The sequence below is a fragment of the Primulina huaijiensis genome, chromosome 14 (assembly GCF_012295235.1).
Source record: "Primulina huaijiensis isolate GDHJ02 chromosome 14, ASM1229523v2, whole genome shotgun sequence".
Taxonomy (NCBI): Eukaryota; Viridiplantae; Streptophyta; class Magnoliopsida; order Lamiales; family Gesneriaceae; genus Primulina; species Primulina huaijiensis.
Window position 1 is genome coordinate 4,349,478 of NC_133319.1, and position 22,582 is coordinate 4,372,059.

The following is a 22,582-nucleotide window of genomic DNA, read 5'->3' on the forward strand; positions in this document are numbered from 1 at the left end:
AAAATAAACATCTAAATTATAAACCTAATTTATTATTTTAAAATAAAAAGACATACCTTCAAAATAAAAATTTAAAAAATAAACAGATGCTATTAATTGTGCTTAAGTACATTTACTTAAACACCTTAATTACGCTTAATTCGGTCAAACTACAGTTTGATCGCTTTTTTTCGAAGCGGGACGTTTTTGTCGAGCTTCAAACTTAAACGTGTTTAAGTCGAGCTTAAACGAGTTTTTTAGAACACTGGTAATATGACATTGTTGGATTTGAACGAAAAATAATCTTCTGTCATAAATATTTTCAACTTATGTCGATCACTTTTTCCCCACGATAGTCAAATAATTAATAGAATAATATTGGAAACAACAACAACCACAACAATAATAACAATAATAATAAATAATATTAGGAAATAAATTAATATTATTCATAAAAGTAATATTTGTAGGAGGCTATTTTTAATAACCCCTCTACAGATATTTCAGAACCCAGAAATTGAAAATTTCATTAAGGCCGATTCTGGACAGAACTAGTGCAGCCCAATTAATCGGGTCATGGTCCATGATGGTTTTGAATTTTCAGGCCTACTGTTTTTAACTCGTAATTGTTACGTGATCATTTGTGTGAAACAGATATTCTATTTAATTTATAAATAAATATTATTTTTTACGTAAAAAATTTTATGTAAAAAAAATATTTTTTTTTTGCTCAATGTATGGATCGAGTTGACTCTCATAAAAAAATATTATTTTTCGCTAAATGTGTTTTTAAATGTCTTCTTTTTAATGTGATTCACTGATTCCTATTATAGAGACATTTTTTGTCAATAAGATTCACATTATATATTATTTGCATTATTGCATAACACATCATCATTAGTTGGGAACTTGGATATTTAAGTATACTCAACTGGTTCGAGAATCAACTTGTTAGGGCAAACTTATCGTGTGTATGTTATAGCATTAAGAGTTAAGTTGAATAATCATTTTTTTTTTGGAGTTTACACCGCTTAATAAACCTAAATCTAAATGACATGTCATATATTATTTCGGAAAAAGAATGATGTTAGCTCAAATGTATTTGAAATATATAAGTTGTACGATCTGATTGTACCGTATCTGTTTTCCCAATTCCTTTGTTAAAATAAGACATAATCTCTAAAAAAAAAACATATTCAAGATTAAGTAATGTCCTCGACAATTTCTCTATTAAAATAAGACCTATTCTCTAAAAAAAAAATTTAAAATAAAAAAGACCTATTCAAGATTGAGGAAAGTCATGTCTCGGCGTTGGTACACCGTTTCACGGAGTAATTTCTGATCATGTTTATCCAAACAACTTCCGATTTTCAATATTATATTATATAATTATGATTATCCTATTGATTTCTCCAAAAAATCATTGCCTTTACCCACACCTCCAGTACTTTGATTGACGATGGTACGCGGTTCTTCCCAATCGCAAGCTTCCTCCGGAACCGCCTCTCGCCCGGGTGTCGTGGGAGCGGCCCCGCGCGGCTCCGCCGCCGCCACGGCGGGAATGCGCCGGCGCAGACTCGGAAGCGGATCCTCCTCTGACGTCGGCGGCAGTACTGGATCCGGTGCCAACATGCTTCGTTTCTACACGGATGACGCGCCGGGGATGAAAATCAGCCCAACGATGGTTCTGGTGATGAGTCTCTGCTTCATCGGCTTCGTCACCGCTCTCCACGTCATCGGGAAGTTTTACCGCTACAGATCCGAAGCCTGAGCCTCCTGTCGATCGGATCGCGGGTTCGGGTTCATCGATGTAATAACTGACGAGCCCACGGTTAGTTTTTTCAAATCGACTTTTTCGAAAAGGTGTTTGAATTTGAAAGAAATGCATTATCATAAAAGAGAATCTCACGTTCAGATCTTGTGTTACTGAATTCTGATGTGTAGTGATCGGGCTTGAGCTTAACTTAGCTAGTTCCAATAATTTCCCTCATCTCTATCTACTCCGTATTCAGTTTTTTGTTACTTAAACTGAGGATTGCCGTATCCGTTTTCTTCCTTTTAGCATCATTGTTTATTTTGTTTTTGTTTTTGTTTTAAAAACATTTGTCAGTGAGATCTTGAGTGGGTACATGCAAGAACAACTAGTCTGATTTTATTTTGTTTTTTTGCTAAAACACTTCACAAATTGATGACCTGAAATCTTTATTACAAATTAATGGAATGGATGTTACGAATTTAGGGGAGAAAGATAAGGTCGATGTTTACAATTGATCCATTTTTGAATCGCACAAGGTGATGCAAGATAAATTTTAGTCATTGTTATTTTGACTCAGCTGTAGCTATTATCGTTTTATAAAGCTAAAATTGTTGTATCTATCCGATTTTGGCAATATTTTACTTAAAATCATATATGATGATAACAGTGTAATTCAAATTTTTTTAAATAATAGAACAATTCAAGTATCACTTTTTATGAACAATTATTGTATCCAAAAATCTCTTTAGATAATTCTATTTTTGCAGAATATAATTTGTGATTTCGGGTTTAATACTAATTATAAGGTCGAGAGCTTGTCGATTTACAAAAACTTATAGTTTTCGATAATAGTGTAACTCAAATTTTTTTAACGGTATAACAACTCAAGTACTACGTTTCGATTATTTATTATAATCAACATGTACAATTATTAAACTCAATAATCTATATGTATGTGTTCTATGTCGAATTATATATGAAAAAATTGTTAGAAAAATGAGTTTTGTAATTATTTAGAATCGATAAAATAATTCGAATGAGATAAATTTGTCTCACTTATTTTTATCCCGTGATTTCTCAAAACAAATAAAAGAATACTACGGACTAACAAAAATCGAATCACGTATGAAAAAAAAATGTTACGAACTCAATCCGATTGTTCTTTAATATGGAGGGGGCACCATAAGATCTGCTTAATTTACCATCTGAGGCTAATCTACTCGACATGCAAAGCAACCAGTTTGTTTGTTTTGTTCTGTTTTTTTCATCTAATATTATGGCTAATTAGACATGGAAGTTGACACAAATCTCAGAAGAAGGAGATCAAATTTATTAACTGAATGCAATATTATAAATGTCTTATTATTTTTTAAAGAGATTAAAAGGCAAAAATCAGAAAGCCATGGGGTTTTCGAAATTTTGTGCTTTTATAACAATTTTCTAAAATAATTTTTCTATCTGAAAATTGTACAATTAACAAGGGAATTTATGGCCAGTTTTACTTCTAACATTGCACTGCAAAGGATAATTTTTAAATTTTACTGCACTATTTAATCGTCTTTCCCACCCTGCACTGTTCAAATGCCAAAATAGGGCGTAGCTTAATTTTGTTTTATTTATCCATTTTTATTTCTATTTTAATAACCTCTATTTTATTTATTTGTCTATTGACTGGATTTTTAATTTTTTAACAATAAATAATTCAATATTTATCTTTAAATATTTTTAGTTAATTTATATTGTTTTTACTAAATCATGTGTTGTATTACTATTTTAATTAATCTCCCTTTTATAAGCTTGTTGAATATAATATTTTATTATTTTAAATTAAAACTTAATTATTTTTATTTAAAATTAATAAATAAACATTGTATGAAATAAAATCAATGTTGTAAATAAAATAATAAATAATATTTCGAAGATATTCGAGGTTGGAGAAGGGTTTTATATTTGAAGCATAAATTGTGTTATTTTGAAGTTAAAACTGAATTAAAATAATACAATGATTTAGAAGAAGATTTATCATTTTTGACGAGAAATCTTGCGTTCGACCAATTGGTGAATAGATGCTAATTATATACACAATTAATAATTATTAGTTTGAGTTAAAATTATTTTGGATATAAGCTCTGTATTAAAATAATATGGGCAGTATTTGGGAACAAAAAGCGGTGCATTTTAGATTACCCAAGATTATTTATTACTATTGCCCGAATACGATGTCGCAAATATATTTTATTTTATTAAAGTTGAGAACATGATAGAAATCGTTACGCACACAAAAATATATATATTTAATTTTGTCTCTCCATTATGGACAAATTCACCAAATTTTTTTCTATCAAAATTGTAGTGTAATTTCTCACTATTTCTTATAATTACATTTTGATTTTCATTTAAATATAAATCAAATGAATTATAAAAATATTGTACAAACACGAAACGTGTGCATCGGTATACTAGTATATATTAATAATTAGTGACCATTTTACACTCATTGTGCCATATACATACATACGTACATATATATACACGTTATATTTTTTGTGTTAATTTTTAAAATTTTAATTTAATGTTTTTTATAATAATTTTTATATTATGAATTATATAACCATTTGAAATTTCAAAAAAAAATGTATAAAAATATATTTTAGTACTTTTTAAAAATTTTAAAAGTAGATAAAATAGTGATAGAGGTGATAATGATAAAGAAATGCGTAAATTTCCTAAACTAAATTTTTATAATATATTTTATTAAATGAAAATAGAACACTTCAATAATTTTAAAGGGGTATTGTTGATATTTAAAAAAATTAATGATGCCACCAATTAGTTATTCTAGATTACTCAAATTTAATAATATAATAATATAAATACTATGAATAGTATAGACAATATATATTTTTGAAAATAAATATATTTTAAAAAAAGAAATTATATGAAAATCTAAAACTTTTAAAAATGTTTCTATGATAATTTTTCATGTTATAATTGATACGAATGATTAAAAAATCTAAAAATATAGATAAAAATATGTATAAAGAAAATTTTTATTAGAAGATGACAATTACAAAAAGAAAAGTTTGCACAAAATAAAGAGTAGATCTCTTGTGAGACGGTCTCACGAATCTTTATCTGTGAGACAGGTCAACCCTACCGATATTCGCAATAAAGAGTAATATTCTTAGCATAAAAAGTAATAGTTTTTCATAGATGACTCAAATAAGAGATCTTTCTCACAAAATATGATCCGTGAGACCGCCTCACACAAATTTTTGCCCAAAATATATTTTACAAAAATTCATGTGAGACGGTCTCGCGCGTTAATTTTATTAGACGTATATCATATCCGACTCGGACCCATTAAAATATTAATTCTTTGCCAAAGGTATCTAAGTCTATCCATCTCATATATATAAATCAGTGAGACCGTTTCACCGAAGACCTATTAAACAAGTTTTTATGTATATTAAATAACGTGAAATTTTATGTTTATAATTTGAAAATATGAGTATTTTTGGTTGATAAAAAATTCATATCATTACACAACTTTAATCATTCTAAGCCCCTTAACTTTAATAAAAATATAAATAAGAGTTTGTTATTTTGAATGTAGTACAATATCATTATAAAATTTTGCTTATTGTTTAAAATAAACTAAAAAATAATATAAAAAGTCAATAATTATATCAAATTTGATTAAATAATATATGAAAATGATTTATTTATTTAATTATTATTATTTTTAGAAAAATATCTAACAATCTAGTTCTCAATATTAAAGATAAATAATTATCTAAGCACATGTATATCTTACAATCTTATTGATTAAAGTTGAAGACTCTATACTAACTCATTTATAATCGATTTAGTGAAATCTACTTTAAAATTACAATTATATTATAATTACATAACCTTATTTTTTAAAAATTTCAATCATATATTTATAAATATATTTACACAATTGAATTCATTCTCTCAATACAAAAAAAATTCTTGTGAGACGGTCTCACGTATCAATTTTGTAGGTCGAATATCTTATTTGGGTCATTCATGAAAAAATATTACTTTTTATTGTGAATATTGGTAAGATTGACACGTCTCACAGATAAAAATTCGTGAAACTGTCTCACAAAAAACCTACTACTCTCAATATCATATAGTCATTTAAAGTAGTCCGGAAGAAAACCATTCTATATTATCTATATTTTAAATATCTATAATTTTAAAATGTTAGATTACTATATATCCTATTAAAAAATATGAAAAAAAATTAATTTGAAAATAATAAATATTACCATGTGTAGATAATTATTCTAACGATATATGCACACAACACATACAAAGATTCACTAGTTTATATAACATACTCTTGAGGGAGCTTGCACAACATAACTTGTTCAAAGTGATTTATCCGACTAATTTTATTTGCAAACTATTATGTTAATGCGAGAGTTTATCCAATATACACAGAAGAGCAGTGGCATCAAGTCTTTTATTTCATTAAAAAAAAAGAAGTAGAAATACATATTTGCAATATATTATTAATAAAAAATAATAAATTTAAATGAGGATTAATTTTTCTGTTCAAACTGATATTACAATAGAATGTTGACCACATCAAATCAATAAAATTAATTTAAAAAGAAAATATTTTGAACATGATTTTTATTTCCAAACTTTAGTAAAATAACTTTTTCTTGATATTTTTTTTAAATTTTATAATGCGCTTTTATATCTAGCTAGCTTGTAAACTTTTTTTGATTAATTTTATATGTAAATAAAAGTAATAGAATTACCCACGTAAATCGCTATGGGAAAACCAAATAATATCTATTTTAGGCTGTGATGTTAATTAAAAAAAAAAAAAAACAAAACAAAATCAAACTCCTCTCCATGTCCGGATCTGTAAGCATCTATAATCTCTCTCTCGATTCTGTAGTCGGCTGCATATTTTAGGGCTTCTCCTCTCCGATCTCACGATAATTATCGTACGGCCCTCCGTCTTACGCCGTCCGAGGTATGCTCCTCATTTTCTGATTTGCGCAGCTCATCTTCTTGCTTTATCCCCGATTTGTTCCCAATTACACCATTAATTATATTTATGAACTCTAATTAGCTGACCGTACCGAAAGATTACTTCTTTTAACGTTTTCTTTTACTATTAACGTAACTGTGATAGCCCATTGTGTTTGATTTAGTTATTTTATGCAGTGTTTGCTAGGGAGATCTATTGGTGGGATTGTTGATTCGTTATTTATTGTGTTTCTGGGGAGGGAGAAAGATCTAGACGGAAATTCTTGGGTTTTGGTTTTGATGCTTTGCTGTGGTTCTAGATACTGGTTTCGGCTTCGTGTTAGGTTTGGAGATGGCCAACCCTGGCTCCAAGTTTGTGTCAGCAAATCTGAACAAGTCTTATGGGCAGCAGCAGCAGCAGTTTAATGGTGGTGGTGGAGGCTATCACGGGCAGGCTTCCGCTGCTGGGTGGGGCCGCGGCGGTGGAATGCTGGTTTTGTCCAAGAACCGGGGCATTGCTCAGAAGTCTGGTTCGAAGCTATCTGTTCCACCTCCCTTAAATTTGCCCTCGTTGAGGAAAGAACACGAGCGATTCGATACATCCGGCCCCAGTCGTGGTATTGCTCCTGGTTGTGGAGCGAGGCCTTCTTCAACGCGTGTGGGCTGGACCAAACCGGTATCTGTTTCTGCCTTGTCCGAAAAGAATGAGAGCAATGCTCATATTCCCTTGACTGATGCGATGGAAGCTAAGGATGTGATAAGTCGGGGCACTGGTTCTTATGTTCCTCCTTCAGCTCGTTCTAATGGGTTAGGACTTGTGGGTTCCAGTTCTGGTTCTGTCTCACGGGATTTTGTACCTTCTATCGCGAAAGTTACAGTTTTAAAAGGTGAGGATTTTCCATCTCTGCAGGCTGCAAGGCCTGTCTCTTCTGAAGCATCCCAGAAACAGAAGGAATTTTCAAACCAGAAACAAAAGCAGATTGTAGGTGAGGAATTCAATCAGAAGAAGAGAGACATCTATCATTCAGGTTCTTTGGTTAATGCACAGCCTTCAGGGCAGCCTTCGTCGAATTCTATCAGAAATTTGTCAGCAGAGAACACTGGTGAGGGTCGTGGGACAGGTAGGGGGCGACTGGCTGATCGAACTGGTAAAGAGGATGAGTATTTTACTTCTCCACTACCACCAGTTCGCTTGAATCCAAGGTCGGACTGGGCAGATGATGAGCGTGACACAAGTCATGGGTTTTCCGAACGTGGAAGAGATGTTGGATATTCGAAGAGTGATAGTTATTGGGATGGGAATCTTGAATTACTCAGGCCGAGCATTTTACCTCATAAAGTAGCTCAGAGTCCATATGACAGATGGGGTCAACGTGGCAATGAAACTTTAGGTTTTGATGAAAGGGATTTATTGTCAGGTGGCCTTGTTGGTGTTATCAGAAAGAAAAGAGATGCTGCAAAATCAACTGATTTTCATGATCCCGTTAGAGAATCTTTTCAAGCAGAACTTGAAAGAGTTCAGAAAATGCAAGAGCTTGAAAGACAGAGAATCATTGGAGAACAAGAAAAAGCTTTGAAGCAAGCTAGAAGAGAGGAGGAGGAGAGACAAAGAAGGATCAGGGAAGAGGAGGTACGACAGCGAAGGATTGAAGAGGAAGCCCGAGAAGCTTCATGGAGGGCAGAACATGAGCGATTAGAGGCAATTCGAATAGCAGAAGAACACAGAATTTCCAGGGAGGAAGAAATGAGAAGAATTTATGTGGAAGAAGAGAGGAGGAAGCAAGCTGCCAAACTGAAGCTTCTGGAGTTAGAAGCTAAGATAGCTAAGAGGGAGGCTCAAGCGGCTTCAGCTTCCAGGGGTAATATATCTGCTCTTAACATGGTTAATGATGAGCAACTAGAAGCTTCAGTGAAGGAAAAAGATTTCTCCAGGACTTTGGATACTTGGGAAGATGGTGAGAGAATGGTCGATAAGTTGACAACTTCAGCTTCATTTGATCCATTTGCTCCTAGCAGGCCTTACGAGATGACCTGGAGACCTTACCCTCCTAGTGAAAGTTCATCAAACTTTCTTGATGCGAGAAAAGGAATAATTCATAGAGATGCTTTTGAAAATGGTGGCAGCTTCTGTCCGCCGCCGGTGGAACAGGAGATTGATCATTACAGTCCGAGAAGAGATGCATTTGGTGGTGGCAGAGCAGTGTCAAGGGATTATTCTTATGGGAGGGCAAGGAATTCTATGAGACAGCCTCGCGTTCTTCCTCCTCCCTCGCTTAATTTATCTCAGAGGGCTCCTTTTGAGGGACGTATTGACCATTCTGGCCCCTCGGCTGTACTTGACGATGAAATTCGATATACCAATTCTGCAATAAGTTTACCAATTGGGCGGACATTTTATAATGGTAGTAATCAAAAGGGTCTTCAACTGCCTGAAGTGGAGGTTAAAAATATAACCCCTGAAGACCGGATTCAAAACAATAAATCTAGGTGTGATTCACAATCTTCGTTATCTGTTTCAAGCCCTCCAAATTCTCCTCCTCAGCTCTCCCACGATGAGTTGGATGGATTTGAAGATTCTCCAGTAAAATCTGGTATAACAGAAGTGAGAGGTAATATTTTAGCTGAGAGTGGATCTGTTGTCTTGAATGGTAAATCTAGCACTGGGGCATTGGTTGCTGGTTTTGCTAGCGAGGATGAAGAATGGACTATTGAAAATGATGATACACTGCAACATCAAGAAGAATATGATGAGGACGAAGATGGTTATATAGAAGAAGATGAAGTGCGTGATGGCGATGATGAGAATCTTGAGCTGAGTAAAAAGTTTGAAGGCCTTGAATTTGAAGAAACAGAGCCATCTGCTATGGTGGATAACGTGGTCTTAGGCTTTGACGAGGGTGTTGAAGTGGTAATACCGAGTGATGACTTTGAAAATAGCTCAAGGACCCAAGATAGAACATATGGAATCTCCGACATTTCTGGTAATGTAGGGGAGAAAAGAGGACTAATTGATGGGCTTCCTGCTGAAGAACAGGGCCTTCTGAATGCAAATGATATATCTGATGTAATTGCAAATAGCTCCTCTGTTAAGATCAAAGAAAGGGAATTGATATCGGAAGGTTCTATTGGTCAATCTGTTGAAGCTTCATATTCCTCCTCATTAGATCTTTTAGACTGTGTTGATTCCTCGGTTAGCACTGGCTTAGCTGTGCAGCAATCAGTCGCATGTTCGGGTGATGTCACAGCTGCTGTCGGTCAGACTAGTATATCATCTGTATCTTCTGCTGGAAGCCCTACTGATTTACCTGTTAAACTACAGTTTGGGCTGTTTTCTGGTCCATCTTTGATACCTTCTCCTGTGCCAGCAATTCAAATTGGTTCCATTCAGATGCCTCTCCACATCCATCTACCTGTTGGTCAATCCTTTACTTATTTGGATCCATCGCAGCCCCCAGCGTTCCAGTTTGGCCAGATGCAGTATACATCTCCTATCTCACAGGGAATATTGCCCATGCCCCCCCAATCAATGTCTTTTATTAAGCCTAACAAGCAGGTCCCTTTTAATCTGAATCAGAGGGCTGGAGACTCTATGTATAATCAGCCTGCTCCAGATGTTTCTGCTCAGAATGTGGCAGAACACGAGTTAAACAAGCTTCCAGGTTTTGTTTCAGGACCACCTGAGCAATCTCATGGGAGCCTTTCCGTGGGAATTAATTCTGTTTGGGAAGCAGACAGTGGTTCTGACCAAAATATTGGCCGTACAACTTATCTTTCAAGTGCCACTGGTAAAGAAAAGGAATCAAATTCTCTACCCCGAATGGAGGAGAAAGGGCATTATGACTCAGCTCCAAAGAATCACTTACCATCATCCGAAGAAAAGGAATCTGAAAGTCAGATGAAGATTATGCAACTGCCAGTTCGCGCTGCTTCTGGGGATAAAATTTTCAGTGGACCTAGACGTCTTGATCGATTGTATAGTGGCAGGGGAAAGAACAATTCCTATATAGTCAGAAATGCAGATACCAGATCATCTTTCACTACTCATGGTATGCCCGCGAATTCAACTGGCTTCCAGAGAAGATCTCAACGGACTGTTCGACATACTGAATTTCGGATTCGGGAGAACATTGACAGGGGGAAAGGACCTCTGATGGTTTCCTTTAAAGATTCTGGCTTAGATGATAAGTCAAGTTATACAGGAAAGGCTATGGGAGATTTTAGAAGAAGCTGGTCTAAGAGAGGTAACATTTCTAATAGACCACTGAAGCACAGAACTAAAGCAGAAGTCTCTGATAGTATTTATTCGGAGGTGGCCAATCCTGGAGACATGGTAGCAAAAGAGATGGGAAAAAATGTATCTTTTAAGAGTCGAAACATTTCCTACACCAGTGAAGCAAATTTACCAAAAAAGGTTTCCGAGGATGTTGATGCTCCCCTGCTGAAGGGTGTTGTTCGCATTTATGAGCAACCTGGTATAGAAACTCCCAGCGATGAGGATGATTTTATTGAAGTAAGATCCAAAAGACAAATGTTGAATGATCGACGTGAACAAAGGGAAAAGGAAATCAAAGCGAAATCACTCACCACAAAGGTATCAATGCATATATTTCTCATTATTTTCTATCTCTATTTGGCGTTTTTCCGATGATGTGTAATGATTGACTGATTTGTGTGAACAGAGAGAAAAAGAAATTAAAGCGAAGTTACTCACCACACAGGTATCTGTGCATTTTTTTTTCATTTTCAAAGTACAGTTAGCAATTTTTGGATGACATGTGGCTGGTTATGTTTTCTCGTCATCTATGAAACTTATGGCTATCATTTTTTTAGCAGCCACCTTGCAAATTGCATGCTCGGAAACCATATTCTATTGTCTCTGGAGGCCCAAGTGAGCTTGCCATGCCATATGAGAACCAAGAATCTTGCTTGGATGTTGCTGTCTCAGAGAGCCATCAGTTGGCACATAATGAAGTATCGACAGGGTATACCACCTCTATTTTCCAACCTCTGGCCCCAATTGGCACTCCTATAAATTCCGAATCCCAGAGTATCAAGTACTTACCTCTTCACAGAAGCTCAAAGTTTTGGATCTTATTTAACGGTATTTTTAATTTGTTGCAACGCATGTCTTTGTAGGCCCCGAACAGGTTCAATGACTGTTATGTCTAGTGACGAAAAAGGATATGATAATAAAAACAATGACGCAAACCAAATCAAGTTGTCATCAACTTCTTGGAGCACTTCAGGGATGAACCAACAGGTATGTTGAACTTCTGTTAGGCTGTTGGGTTTTTGATGAGTTATAACAGCTGGTTGCTATTCGTTTCTAAATTGTGGTTGCCGTTCCTTGAAATGTCCCAGGTGCATCATGTGAGTAATTTATCTTTGAAATTCAACGAGAGTGAGTTAAAAACCTGCCCATTTTAATCTCTTCCGAAGTCATTGGCATTTCAATTTAACAGTTGGTACTATGGTAATTAGGCCGTGGATTATATTAATTATGTATTGTAAGCATTATTTTGGATCGTCGTGGGTGTCTTTTTTCCTGAATAGAGTTTTTACATGCTGAGCCTTGATGAAGTCGATGTTGAGTGACTGAATGTGGAACATTAGTTTAATTATCTCTTCCTTTTAGCTGGAGAGGAAAGTTGAAGTGATAGCTTGTTGCCTCTGCATCTCGAGTTTTCTATTTTGCATCCCATTGTTAAATGCTGACAGCACCTTAAACTATGTAACGTTGACAAAAAAGGGCACTTGTCAACATTGTGGACAATGGACTTTTTGCATCTTTTCCAAGTGTAAAGGTATATCAATGAATTTGATTTCTGGTAGGTTATGTCACTGACACAGACCGAACTCGAGGAGGCTATGAAACCTATGCGATACAATTCAGACAATTCTATTGTTGGAGGTAATTCCAGCACAGCTAGTGATCCCATCTTGCCAACAATGTCCATTTCGGTCAAGGAGAAAAAATTTTCCTCTGGTGCAAGTCCAATCAATTCCTTGCTTGCTGGAGAGAAAATCCAATTTGGTAGATTCACGCTACTACAAGTGTAGTTTCTCTGGCATTAGTGTATTCCCTAAATATATATATATTTTCCATGTTAGGTGCTGTGACATCTCCTTCTGTTCTTCCTCCTAGTAGCCGTGCAGTATCACTTGGGATTGGTGCTCCAGGTTCCAATCGACACGATGTGCAAATCTGTCACAACTTTTCAGTGGCTGAAAATGATAGTTCTCTTTTTTTCGAAAAAGAAAACCATTCCACTGATGGCTGTGTTCCACTACAAGATTGTAAGGCTGAAGCTGAAGCTGCAACAGCTACTTCTGCTGCTGCCATCTGTGTTGATGATTTTGTCAGTAATGGATTGGGGCCATTAAGTGCAGCTAATGTTCCAGATACCAAAACTTTTACCCGTGCTGATATTGATGTCATCACGACAGGTGATACAGAAGTGTGACTCAAATTTAAGAGTGGCCTTTACATGTTTATAATTATAATTATAATCTTGAATGTGCATCTTTTTACAGGTGTAATTGGAGGTCTGCAATTGGTAAATCAATCAAGAGGTGAGGAGTTGCTAAGCGTTTCTCTTCCAGCAGACCTCTCTGTCGAGACAACTCAAATCTCCTTGTGGTCACCATTGCCAAGTTCTCAGAGTTCTTCTACCCAGATGCCTTCTCATTTTTCTGGTGGTCCTTCCCACTTACCTTTTTATGAAGTAAATCCAATGTTGGGCGGTCCACTTCTTGCTTTTGGTCCGCATGAAGAATCTTCTGGCACATTATCTCAGCCACAAAAGAGTACAGCACCCAGTTCAGGACCTATTGGTAACTGGCAGCGATGGCATTCTGGTTTGGACTCATTTTATAATCCTCCAACTGGGTATCCAGGAAGCATTCCTGGGGTTCAGGGCCCTCCACATATGGTTGTCTACAATCATTTTGCTCCAGTTGGACAATATGGGCAATTTGGTCAATATGGACAATTTGGTTTAAGTTTTATGGGAACCACCTTCATCCCTTCTGGACATACTTCAACTTCTGTTCAAGTTAATGATGGAGACGTGCATGGCATAAATACAACGTCCACTCAGCATAATGCTTCCAATATGATGGCTCCTATTCGGCAACTTGCCCCTGGATCTCCACTTGTGCCTATGGCCTCCCCCTTGCCCATGTTTAATTTATCTCCATTTCAGGTAAAAGAATCTAGTTCTTTCTGCAAGTCATGTTGTGTTGCTGAAATTACCGTGCTATTATTTTGCATATTAGTCATCATTTCTTTTTTCATGTTTTTGATAATAGTAAAGCTATAAGGTAGATCATCTTATATGTGATACTGCTTCCCCTGTTAGTTGCTTCAGCTTGTTTAGTATCTCCTTTGCAAATTGAGGAATAAGACAGTGGATTGGAATCGTTATGGAACCGTACAAGATGATTTTCTTCTTCTATTTTGTTTGAGCATTTTTTGTTAGTGCACTCTTATAAACATTTTCCCCATACAAATTCTTCTAGTTCAGAAAAACCTAAGTTCTCTCTTTTTTCAGTCTGCCCCTGATATGTCCGTCCAAGCTCAATGGGGGCATATTCCCACTTCCAATGGCTCAGTCTCGTCACCCTTGCAGCCGCGAGTAGAACCTGAACTTCCTTCTCAAGTCCATCACGGGCATTCCGTCGACCACCCTGTAAATGTCAGTATGTTTTCTGAATCTCAGATTCAAACATCAGTCGATGTCCCAAGTTTTTCTGTTGCCACAGAATCGAACATTACCCCATTTTCTGCTGAACTTGGGCTAGTAGATTCAAATAGATCCACTGGGGTTGTCACATCTGGGCAGGGTATGGTGATTCATAGCTCTTCTTGCACCTACAATGCTGAATCTGGTAAGGTTGGCACGCCTCACGAGGATAGCCATGGCAATCATAATAGCAAACTCCAGAATGCAAGTTCTGTAAATGCTCAAATTCTACTGAAGAGTCCGCCCATCCAACAGGTTAAGTCTGCTGGTCATAGTCATCAGAGAGGGGGTATTTCTCACAGGAACAATGCTGGGAATGAATGGTCTCATCGTAGGACTGGTTTCCATGGAAGGAGCCAGTCCAGTGGTGTGGATAGGGGTTTTCCTGCTTCGAAAATAAAACAAATATATGTGGTTAAAACAGAGCGTTAATGGCAACGTTTGAGGCCTTTTTGCCCCATGGTATAGGCTCACAGTCGAGATGCTTCTCCTTCCAGCTGCCAATGGCCTTCACTGATGCATGCTGTTAGAAATGAGTGGACTTTGAAAATAGACTCCACTGAATGAATGGAATCCTTACGAAACTTCATCCTCTCATGTTTACTCTTTTGTTAAGAGGAAATAATTCTTTGTTTCATCTTTCTAAATTTCTTCTGTGAGAGTTCAACCGATGAGATCTTATGTTTAATGCAATTGCGCGTGACCAACCCTGTCTCCCACGATCTCATGGGTGGGTAGGTCAACCACGAATCAGTTGCTCTAGCGCGGTTGTTTCTTGACTCGAGACTTCCATCTATTTTTTGCTGTTGTGCTGATAAATTGCAAGAACTGAAATTTGGCATTCTGCCTCTCCTTTCGTCCAGGGATTGGTTTCTCTTTGGATTATGATGTATTTATACATTTGAATTATTTATTTATAAACACTTATCATTTCAGTGTTAACCACAATTCATCTATATGAGACAAGAAGTTATGTCTTGAAGTCATTTTTTGATTCCAATGGGTTTTGCTGCTCTCTTCCAAGTTTCTGCATAACTGGAAGAGAAATCATCACTTTACTATATGATGCCACGTTTTTGTAAGATCTCTTCAGCATCTTTCAATCTATTTTTCAAATTATTAATAAAGATATTGATTTATTGTTGGTTTTCCCGAATGCATGTGCTCTGTTCCCTTGGCCCTTTTCTTGCAAGCACCTGTATGTATCTGTGTTTATGTACAGATTGGGTCTGGCCTCGCACATCGCTGGCTGGCGGGTACATATTTTTCAGACAACTCGGTTGCAAATCGTCTGCTGACATAACTATGCCTCCTGCTATTGTGCAATAAGAAATTTCATTAAACCTATTAAAAAACAGCCTTCTTTCCTGTATATTATATAATGTAGCCTTTAATAATTTAAAAATCTTAAAATATCCTTAATTTACTCTTTTCAATATCTTGATTAATAACAACTTAGTAAAATAAGAATTATTATTATTATTTTTTGGATAATAAAATAAGAATTATTTGGATGTGTTAGAAACTTATAAATATATTTGTCATATTAAATTCATTTCATTTTTGTTTCGAATATTTTCTCTCAATCTCAATCATTCAAGCTTTGCTAATGAAGAAAGTGAAAATATTGTTAATCAATTTTGTAGAATAAAATATGTAAGTATATATATGAGTAAAAAACCGATATGCAAATCCTAGAAAATAAAAATATTTGGGAAAAAAATCAAAATAATTAACATAAAACAAACCAATTATGTTCTATCATGTCGTGGTTCCAATATATTTTCTTTTCACAAAAATCTCTTCACGCCTATCATGTAAAATTATTTGAAAAATAATTATCATATACGTTAAGCTTTCAAATAAATTTTATTTTTCAATGTAACTGAAATAAATTTATTTTATTATGCATTATTTTTTCTTTAATATAAGAAGACTTCTAGCTTATCGTTCACTTTAACAAATTTTTATGGAAATTTTCATTTTTATTTATTTTCAAATCTATCAGTTATTTATCAAATTTATATTAATAATAATAATATGTACATAAAGTTATAATAAATTATTGTATAATCATATTATAATATTTGCTCAATTTAATATGCTTGTTTGTTAGTATAAAAAAGGTCTAAAGGATAAATTTGGGATTTAAGGCTATTTTTAAAAAGTCACTTAGTTTAAGACCAAATTTGATTATTATAGTTTGTAAGAGGTCTTTTTAGAAAATAAAGCCCCACAAATTAATTACATTTGCTATCTTGAAAATCTCTGATTCTACAATATTTCGTGCTAAAGAAAACTTGCTAATTTAAAAAATTTTGGCGATCCTTTTCTCGAGTCACCCTTAACTCAATTGATTCAAAAATATGAATTTCTTATAATTGTGGTTATTGTTTATATGCTTTTAAAATTTAAAATAAAATAATTAAATAAACATAATATCTTTGCAAAGATAATATTGTAAACATTTTACAAAAAATTTACAGAAAAAAATATCATCAAACTTTTGATTTTTTTTTATTTGAAAAGTTGTATAACGAAATTTTTATAATAGAAGATTTCAATTACTATGATTGATACTCATTTAAAATTTAGGGTTCGATTCCAGTAGGTGATACTAGTTTGAGTGCAGACCTCGAATTTAATTTAAGCCTGAAATCACAAAGGAGACCGTTAAAAGTGGGTCGGGAGGGTGTCCCGGCGTAGCCCCTCCGACGCTCAAATTAGAGACTGAGTATATAATGAAAGAGCAGCTAATGATACTGTTTAAAGTTAATATAGTGCATGAATAACTATACTCTCAAACCTGGTATTCCGGGATGGGTCGGAGGTCCAAAATTAGATTGGACCTAATCTTAATGAGCTTAGTCATGAGGTATCAATGATTTTTTAAAATCGACTTTGCCCGATCAACCTTTGCTAGAGTTGAATAAGGAAACTCCAATTATTCAAATCAAGAGAACGTAGCTGAAGGGAAATATATTTTCCAAATAATTTCTTAATTTAATTTATTGTATTTTCTTGTTGATTTGATTGCATATAATATTTTGTCTTTCTAGATAATGAGATAATTATGCAAATAATATCATGATATGATTTTGAATAATTAAATATGTTTTGACTTTCTAGATAATATGATATTTAATGAGATCTTGACTTTCTAATTATTGAGATAAATATGCTAGGATTTTATTCTTGATAATAAGATATTATTGTGATTTGGTATCAATATTTAAAAGAGTTTATTTCTAATTAAACTCTTACTTTCTTTATGATATAGGTTTCCTTGTGGAGATAAAAGTCTACATCTATAAATAAGAGATCAAGGACATCATTGAAGCTCTCTCTTCCTCGTTCAATAATTCATATCATACTTTCGCACGTCGTGTACTTCAGAGAAAATTATTCTACAAAGACGTTGCTGTTGTGAAGAGTGCAGATACCGAGTGCTGACTTGAATGTTGGGAACATCTGCAGACAACATCCGTAACGAAGTTGGCTGAAGATCGTTTTCGTGGATTCCCTTTTGGCATTACGTTTTTGCTTTCTTGTTTAAGTTTTTATTCTGAGCATTTGTTTTAGGAAGCATTTGTTTTCTCAAAGTATTGAGGAAATTGATTTTCGTGGAGATCACTAGTGATAGGTTTTTGTGTAAACGATTTGGTATTCTAGTGATTAATTTTTGCCATAAGGCACCGCACAAGTATTTATACTTGTGCATATTTAATTTTTTCCATCGATTTATTTCAAGTCAATTTGTGTTATAAAAAGTTTCCGCTGCATGAAGATGTTGTCCGAGATGATGTAACATCTGGCACAACATTTAATTCTGATTAAACACAAATTCACTATTTTACATCTTATTCTGATATTTTCATTATGTATTGATATCTGTCGGACAAAATAATCCTCACAAGTGGTATCAGAGCCTACTCTTGATATACTAAGTGCTGATTCTGGTTTTTTGTTTTGTTTGACAGAAATATTTAAATGGTCACCTCCTTGACTGCACTGTTGAAAGACAAACGCTGGCTGCAAGTGAACCCGTTGGGTGTTGCCACACCTGGCCGCAACATCTGTGAAAAATCGGTTTGCTTCAAATCTACAACTTCTGAAAATTCGAGTGAAGATGATATGGAGGCTGATAGTGAAGAACTCACTCTTGAGAGTGTGCAAAAGCTCTATGAAGAGTTGTTTGAAGATTGGACCAAAAGAAACAAGTTGAACTCAAGTCTCATGAAGGAGAACATCGATCTAAAAGTCGTGGTTGCCAAACTTGAAGTAATCTTGAGCAAAAAGGATTTGGAACTAGGTAAAACCAAGGACGAACTTCAAAAGACAACTGAGACTTTGTCCAAGTTCAATTCAAGCACATCCAAGCTTGATTCCATACTTTTGATGGGAAGAGATGACAAGAAAGGTTTAGGTTTCAAAGACAGTGTGTTCGAAATTGGTGAATCCTCAAATTCAACTGTTTTTGTGAAAGGAAAAACTGATACATCAACACAGCCTCAACCCACGCCCTCAATCAAAAGTGATCCTCCAAGAAGACAACCTGCTGCACCCATTCCTAAGAAAAGAAAACGTCATTACTGTTTTAAGCCTGGACATATCAGGCCCTACTGTTTTAAACTCAGGGATGACTGCATGAATCGAAAGTCGAGTCGGATGTTGCCCCGAATGTTGTCCAACATTTCCCGAAACACCTCCCACCATCGACCTACAGTAAGACAAATTTGGGTACCAAAGGTAAAGACTCACTGTAAAGTTGTCTATACTTCTTTAAAAACTAACACTGCAGGTTATTGGTATTTTGATAGTGGAAGCTCACGCCACATGACGGGATCACGAGAATATCTTATCGATTATGTTGAACAAAAATGTGGTAGAGTAACCTATGGAGGGGGAGCTAAAGGAAAAATTGTTGGAAAGGGAACCTTGAATGTTGAAGGACTACCAAAGCTCCACAATGTGCTTCATGTTGAAGGATTAAATTCAAATTTGATAAGCATAAGCCAATTGTGTGATGATAATTTGCATGTGAAGTTCGATAAACATACTTGTGAAGTTTTTGATGAAACTAACATGTGCATAATGACAGGTACAAGGTCTTCGGATAATTGCTATCAAATAGGTGAAGAACGTTCATGCAAACATGCACAAATTACTGAACTCGACCTTTGGCATCAAAAACTCGGTCATGCAAACTTCAAAACCTTGAAAAATTTGAGTAAGTACGATGCTGTACGAGGTATGCCTAATCTTTTATCTGGTATACCATATGTGTGCGGAGATTGTCAAAAAGGTAAACAGATTCGCATGTCGCATCCAGTGTTGCCAACATCTGGAACAACACGCTGTCAGGAGTTACTACATATGGACCTTATGGGTCCTATGGAAGTTGAAAGCCTCGGAGGAAAGGAATTTCACATGAATTTTCAGCACCAAAAACCCCACAGCAAAATGGCATTGCCGAACGCAAGAACAGGACGTTTCAAGAAATGGCAAGGGTGATGCTAGCTTCGAAGAGTATTTCAAAGCGTTTTTGGGCAGAGGCCCTAAATACGGCTTGTCATATTTCAAACAGGATGTATTTAAGAAGTGGTTCAACCATGACTTCTTATGAAATAATCATGGGAAAAAAGCCTAATCTTAAATATTTTCATATTTTTGGTTGTGTTTGTTATACTTTGAATGGCAGGGATCAACTTACAAAGTTTGATTCAAAGAGTGATAAATGTTTGTTCTTGGGATATGCCACTAATAGTAGAGCTTACCGCATGTTTAATTTACGAACTATGACTATTATGGAATCCATTAATGTTGTTTTTGATGACTGTGCAGATCTCAAGAAGAAAAAAGCTGAAGATGATGTGGAATACCTACTGGAAATTCCAATCATACTGGAAAATGCAGATGTTGCCCCAGATGTTGCAACATCTAGCACAACACCTGACACTGAAGTCACTGAATCTGAGAAAGACACACACAGTGATGATAATGCAGTAGATGATGGACAGAATATTCCAAGTAAAATTCAGAAAGACCATTCATCATCTCAAATAATTGGAAGTGTGCATGGAGAAGTCCGAACTCGAAAGAAAGAGAGAATGGATTACCGCAAGTTGGCTGGACTTATATGCATGAGCTCTACATACTCACAGGTAAGATTTTCATGTTTTATATCCAATTTTGAACCTAAAAATGTTGATGAAGCTTTAAAAGATGAATTTTGGATTAATGCAATGCATGATGAACTTGAGCAATTTGTTCGAAATGATGTGTGGAACTTGGTTCCACCTCCTGACCATGGTAACATAATTGGTACAAAATGGATTTTTAAAAATAAAACTGATGAGTCAGGAAACATCATTCGAAACAAAGCAAGGTTGGTTGCTCAAGGGTACACACAGGTTGAGAGGGTTGATTTTGATGAGACCTTTGCTCCTGTAGCCTGTATTGAGTCAGTCTGACTTTTGCTAGCTATTGCATGCTACATGAAAATCAAACTTTTTCAAATGGATGTTAAAAGTGCATTTTTAAATGGAATTTTGTGTGAGGAAGTGTATGTTAGACAACCTAATAGTTTTGAGGATCCACACCATTTGGATCATGTTTATAAATTGAAGAAGACACTTTATGGTTTGAAGCAAGCACCACGTGCATGGTATGGAAGATTGACAGAATATCTACTTGAAATTGGCTTCAAACGAGGTGAGGTAGACAAAACTCTTTTTATTCAAAAGTCCAAAGGTGAGATTATTATTTGTCAAGTCTATGTTGATGATATAATCTTTGGTTCTTCATCTGAAAAGCATGCTAATGATTTCGTTGAGTGCATGTCATCTACTTTTGAAATAAGCATGGTTGGTGAGTTGAGTTTCTTTCTTGGTTTGCAAATTAAACTAATGCATGAATCTGAATATGTGGCAGCTGGAAGTTGTTGTACTCAACTTTTATGGATGAACCAAATGGTAAAAGACTATGAGCTTAAGAGTGAAACCTCAGTTGTGTACTGTGATAATTCGAGTGCAATTGATATTTCAAAAAATCCAGTACAACACTCTCGAACTAAACACATTGACATTTGACATCACTTTATTAGAGATCTAGTAGAAAAGGGGTTGATTCGAATGGAATTTGTTGGTACAAATAACCAATTGGCAGACATATTCACTAAAGCATTAAACTTTGAGAGATTCTCCAACCTTAGGAAATCTCTCAGCATGTGTGCAATCCGATCATTAATGGATGTTGTCTTGGATGTTACAACATCTCAGACAACACCCCATCTGCATGTGCATTTCTAGGACTTAGGCATACTGCATTTGCATGCAGACTGTTATATGATGTGTTTTCACAATGTTGCATAATCTTCTGGTGCACTTACAATTTCATGTTCTATATAAACTTAATACACTTGGATATGATTAATAATCTGATTTAATCACAAAGTAGTTGAAGGATGATCATGTACTCCATGACATTGTCCCATACGAAAAGTGACTTGAAAAGATTGAGTAAAAAGACAAATCCATTATGCATATGCTTTGTATCAGAAGAAAAGATGGGAAAAAGCTATCTAAAAAAGTCCAATGAAGACCGTGCTTTTAGTGTGTGAGCTACCTCTTCTGAATTTAATACAGAATTCAAAATAGAAGAAATTGGAAAAAGCTACCTAGAGGAGTCCTAAAGAAGACCGTTCTTCTAGTGTGGGAGCTACCACTTCTATGGTCAGAAATTGAATAAGTTTCTAAGTGTGCAGAAAAATCAAAATAAATTTTGGAATTGGACGTGTTGTCAGGAGATGTTGCCAACATTTGCGAAAACACTTCATCTGTAAACATATTTCATACCCGTTTGCATGTTTCTAATTTTGTTTCATTCTGTTATTAGGCATAATTAGGACATGCATCTAGACTTCATTGTGAATATTGTTGAACCAAAAAGAGATTGAGTATTTCAACAAAGAAAATTCGATTAAATTCCAGATTTGACTAGAAATCCAATATTTGTGATTTTTAATGTTTCAGTGGTGTTAAATCGATGTGGGTTTCAATTTTGGAAATTATTTTGAAATGATTTT

General features: G+C 35.0%; 2 protein-coding genes across 8 annotated transcripts; both read left to right on the top strand.

Moving 5' to 3' along the window:
* The first annotated feature begins 1,289 nt into the window (after positions 1-1,289).
* LOC140956684 (protein transport protein Sec61 subunit beta) lies at positions 1,290-2,062 on the top strand. Its single transcript, XM_073413530.1, has one exon. It carries the CDS (start codon positions 1,439-1,441, stop codon positions 1,748-1,750), a length of 312 nt encoding a protein of 103 aa, XP_073269631.1. The 5' UTR covers positions 1,290-1,438; the 3' UTR covers positions 1,751-2,062.
* A 4,520-nt stretch (positions 2,063-6,582) lies between these two features.
* Positions 6,583-15,482, top strand: LOC140956824 (uncharacterized). 7 transcript variants are annotated; one of them, XM_073413699.1, is made up of 9 exons: positions 6,583-6,755; positions 6,950-11,342; positions 11,431-11,469; positions 11,582-11,805; positions 11,888-12,011; positions 12,584-12,785; positions 12,863-13,198; positions 13,286-13,956; positions 14,305-15,482. In XM_073413699.1, the coding sequence occupies exons 2-9, from the start codon at positions 7,104-7,106 to the stop codon at positions 14,926-14,928; spliced, it is 6,459 nt and encodes a 2,152-aa protein (XP_073269800.1). In that variant the 5' UTR covers positions 6,583-6,755; positions 6,950-7,103; the 3' UTR covers positions 14,929-15,482. The 7 variants fall into 7 exon arrangements, with proteins under 7 accessions (XP_073269800.1, XP_073269802.1, XP_073269803.1 ...); XM_073413701.1 differs by having other exon boundaries at positions 12,602-12,785; XM_073413702.1 differs by having other exon boundaries at positions 11,582-11,733.
* The last annotated feature ends 7,100 nt before the right edge of the window (positions 15,483-22,582 follow it).

Coding starts and splice junctions, on each gene's coding strand:
- LOC140956684 (XM_073413530.1), top strand. CDS start 1,439: ATGGTACGCGGTTCTTCCCAATCGCAAGCTTCCTCCGGAACCGCCTCT.
- LOC140956824 (XM_073413699.1), top strand. CDS start 7,104: ATGGCCAACCCTGGCTCCAAGTTTGTGTCAGCAAATCTGAACAAGTCT. Junction 11,343..11,430: donor CGAAATCACTCACCACAAAG/GTATCAATGCAT, acceptor TTGTGTGAACAG/AGAGAAAAAGAAATTAAAGC. Junction 13,199..13,285: donor TATTGATGTCATCACGACAG/GTGATACAGAAG, acceptor ATCTTTTTACAG/GTGTAATTGGAGGTCTGCAA.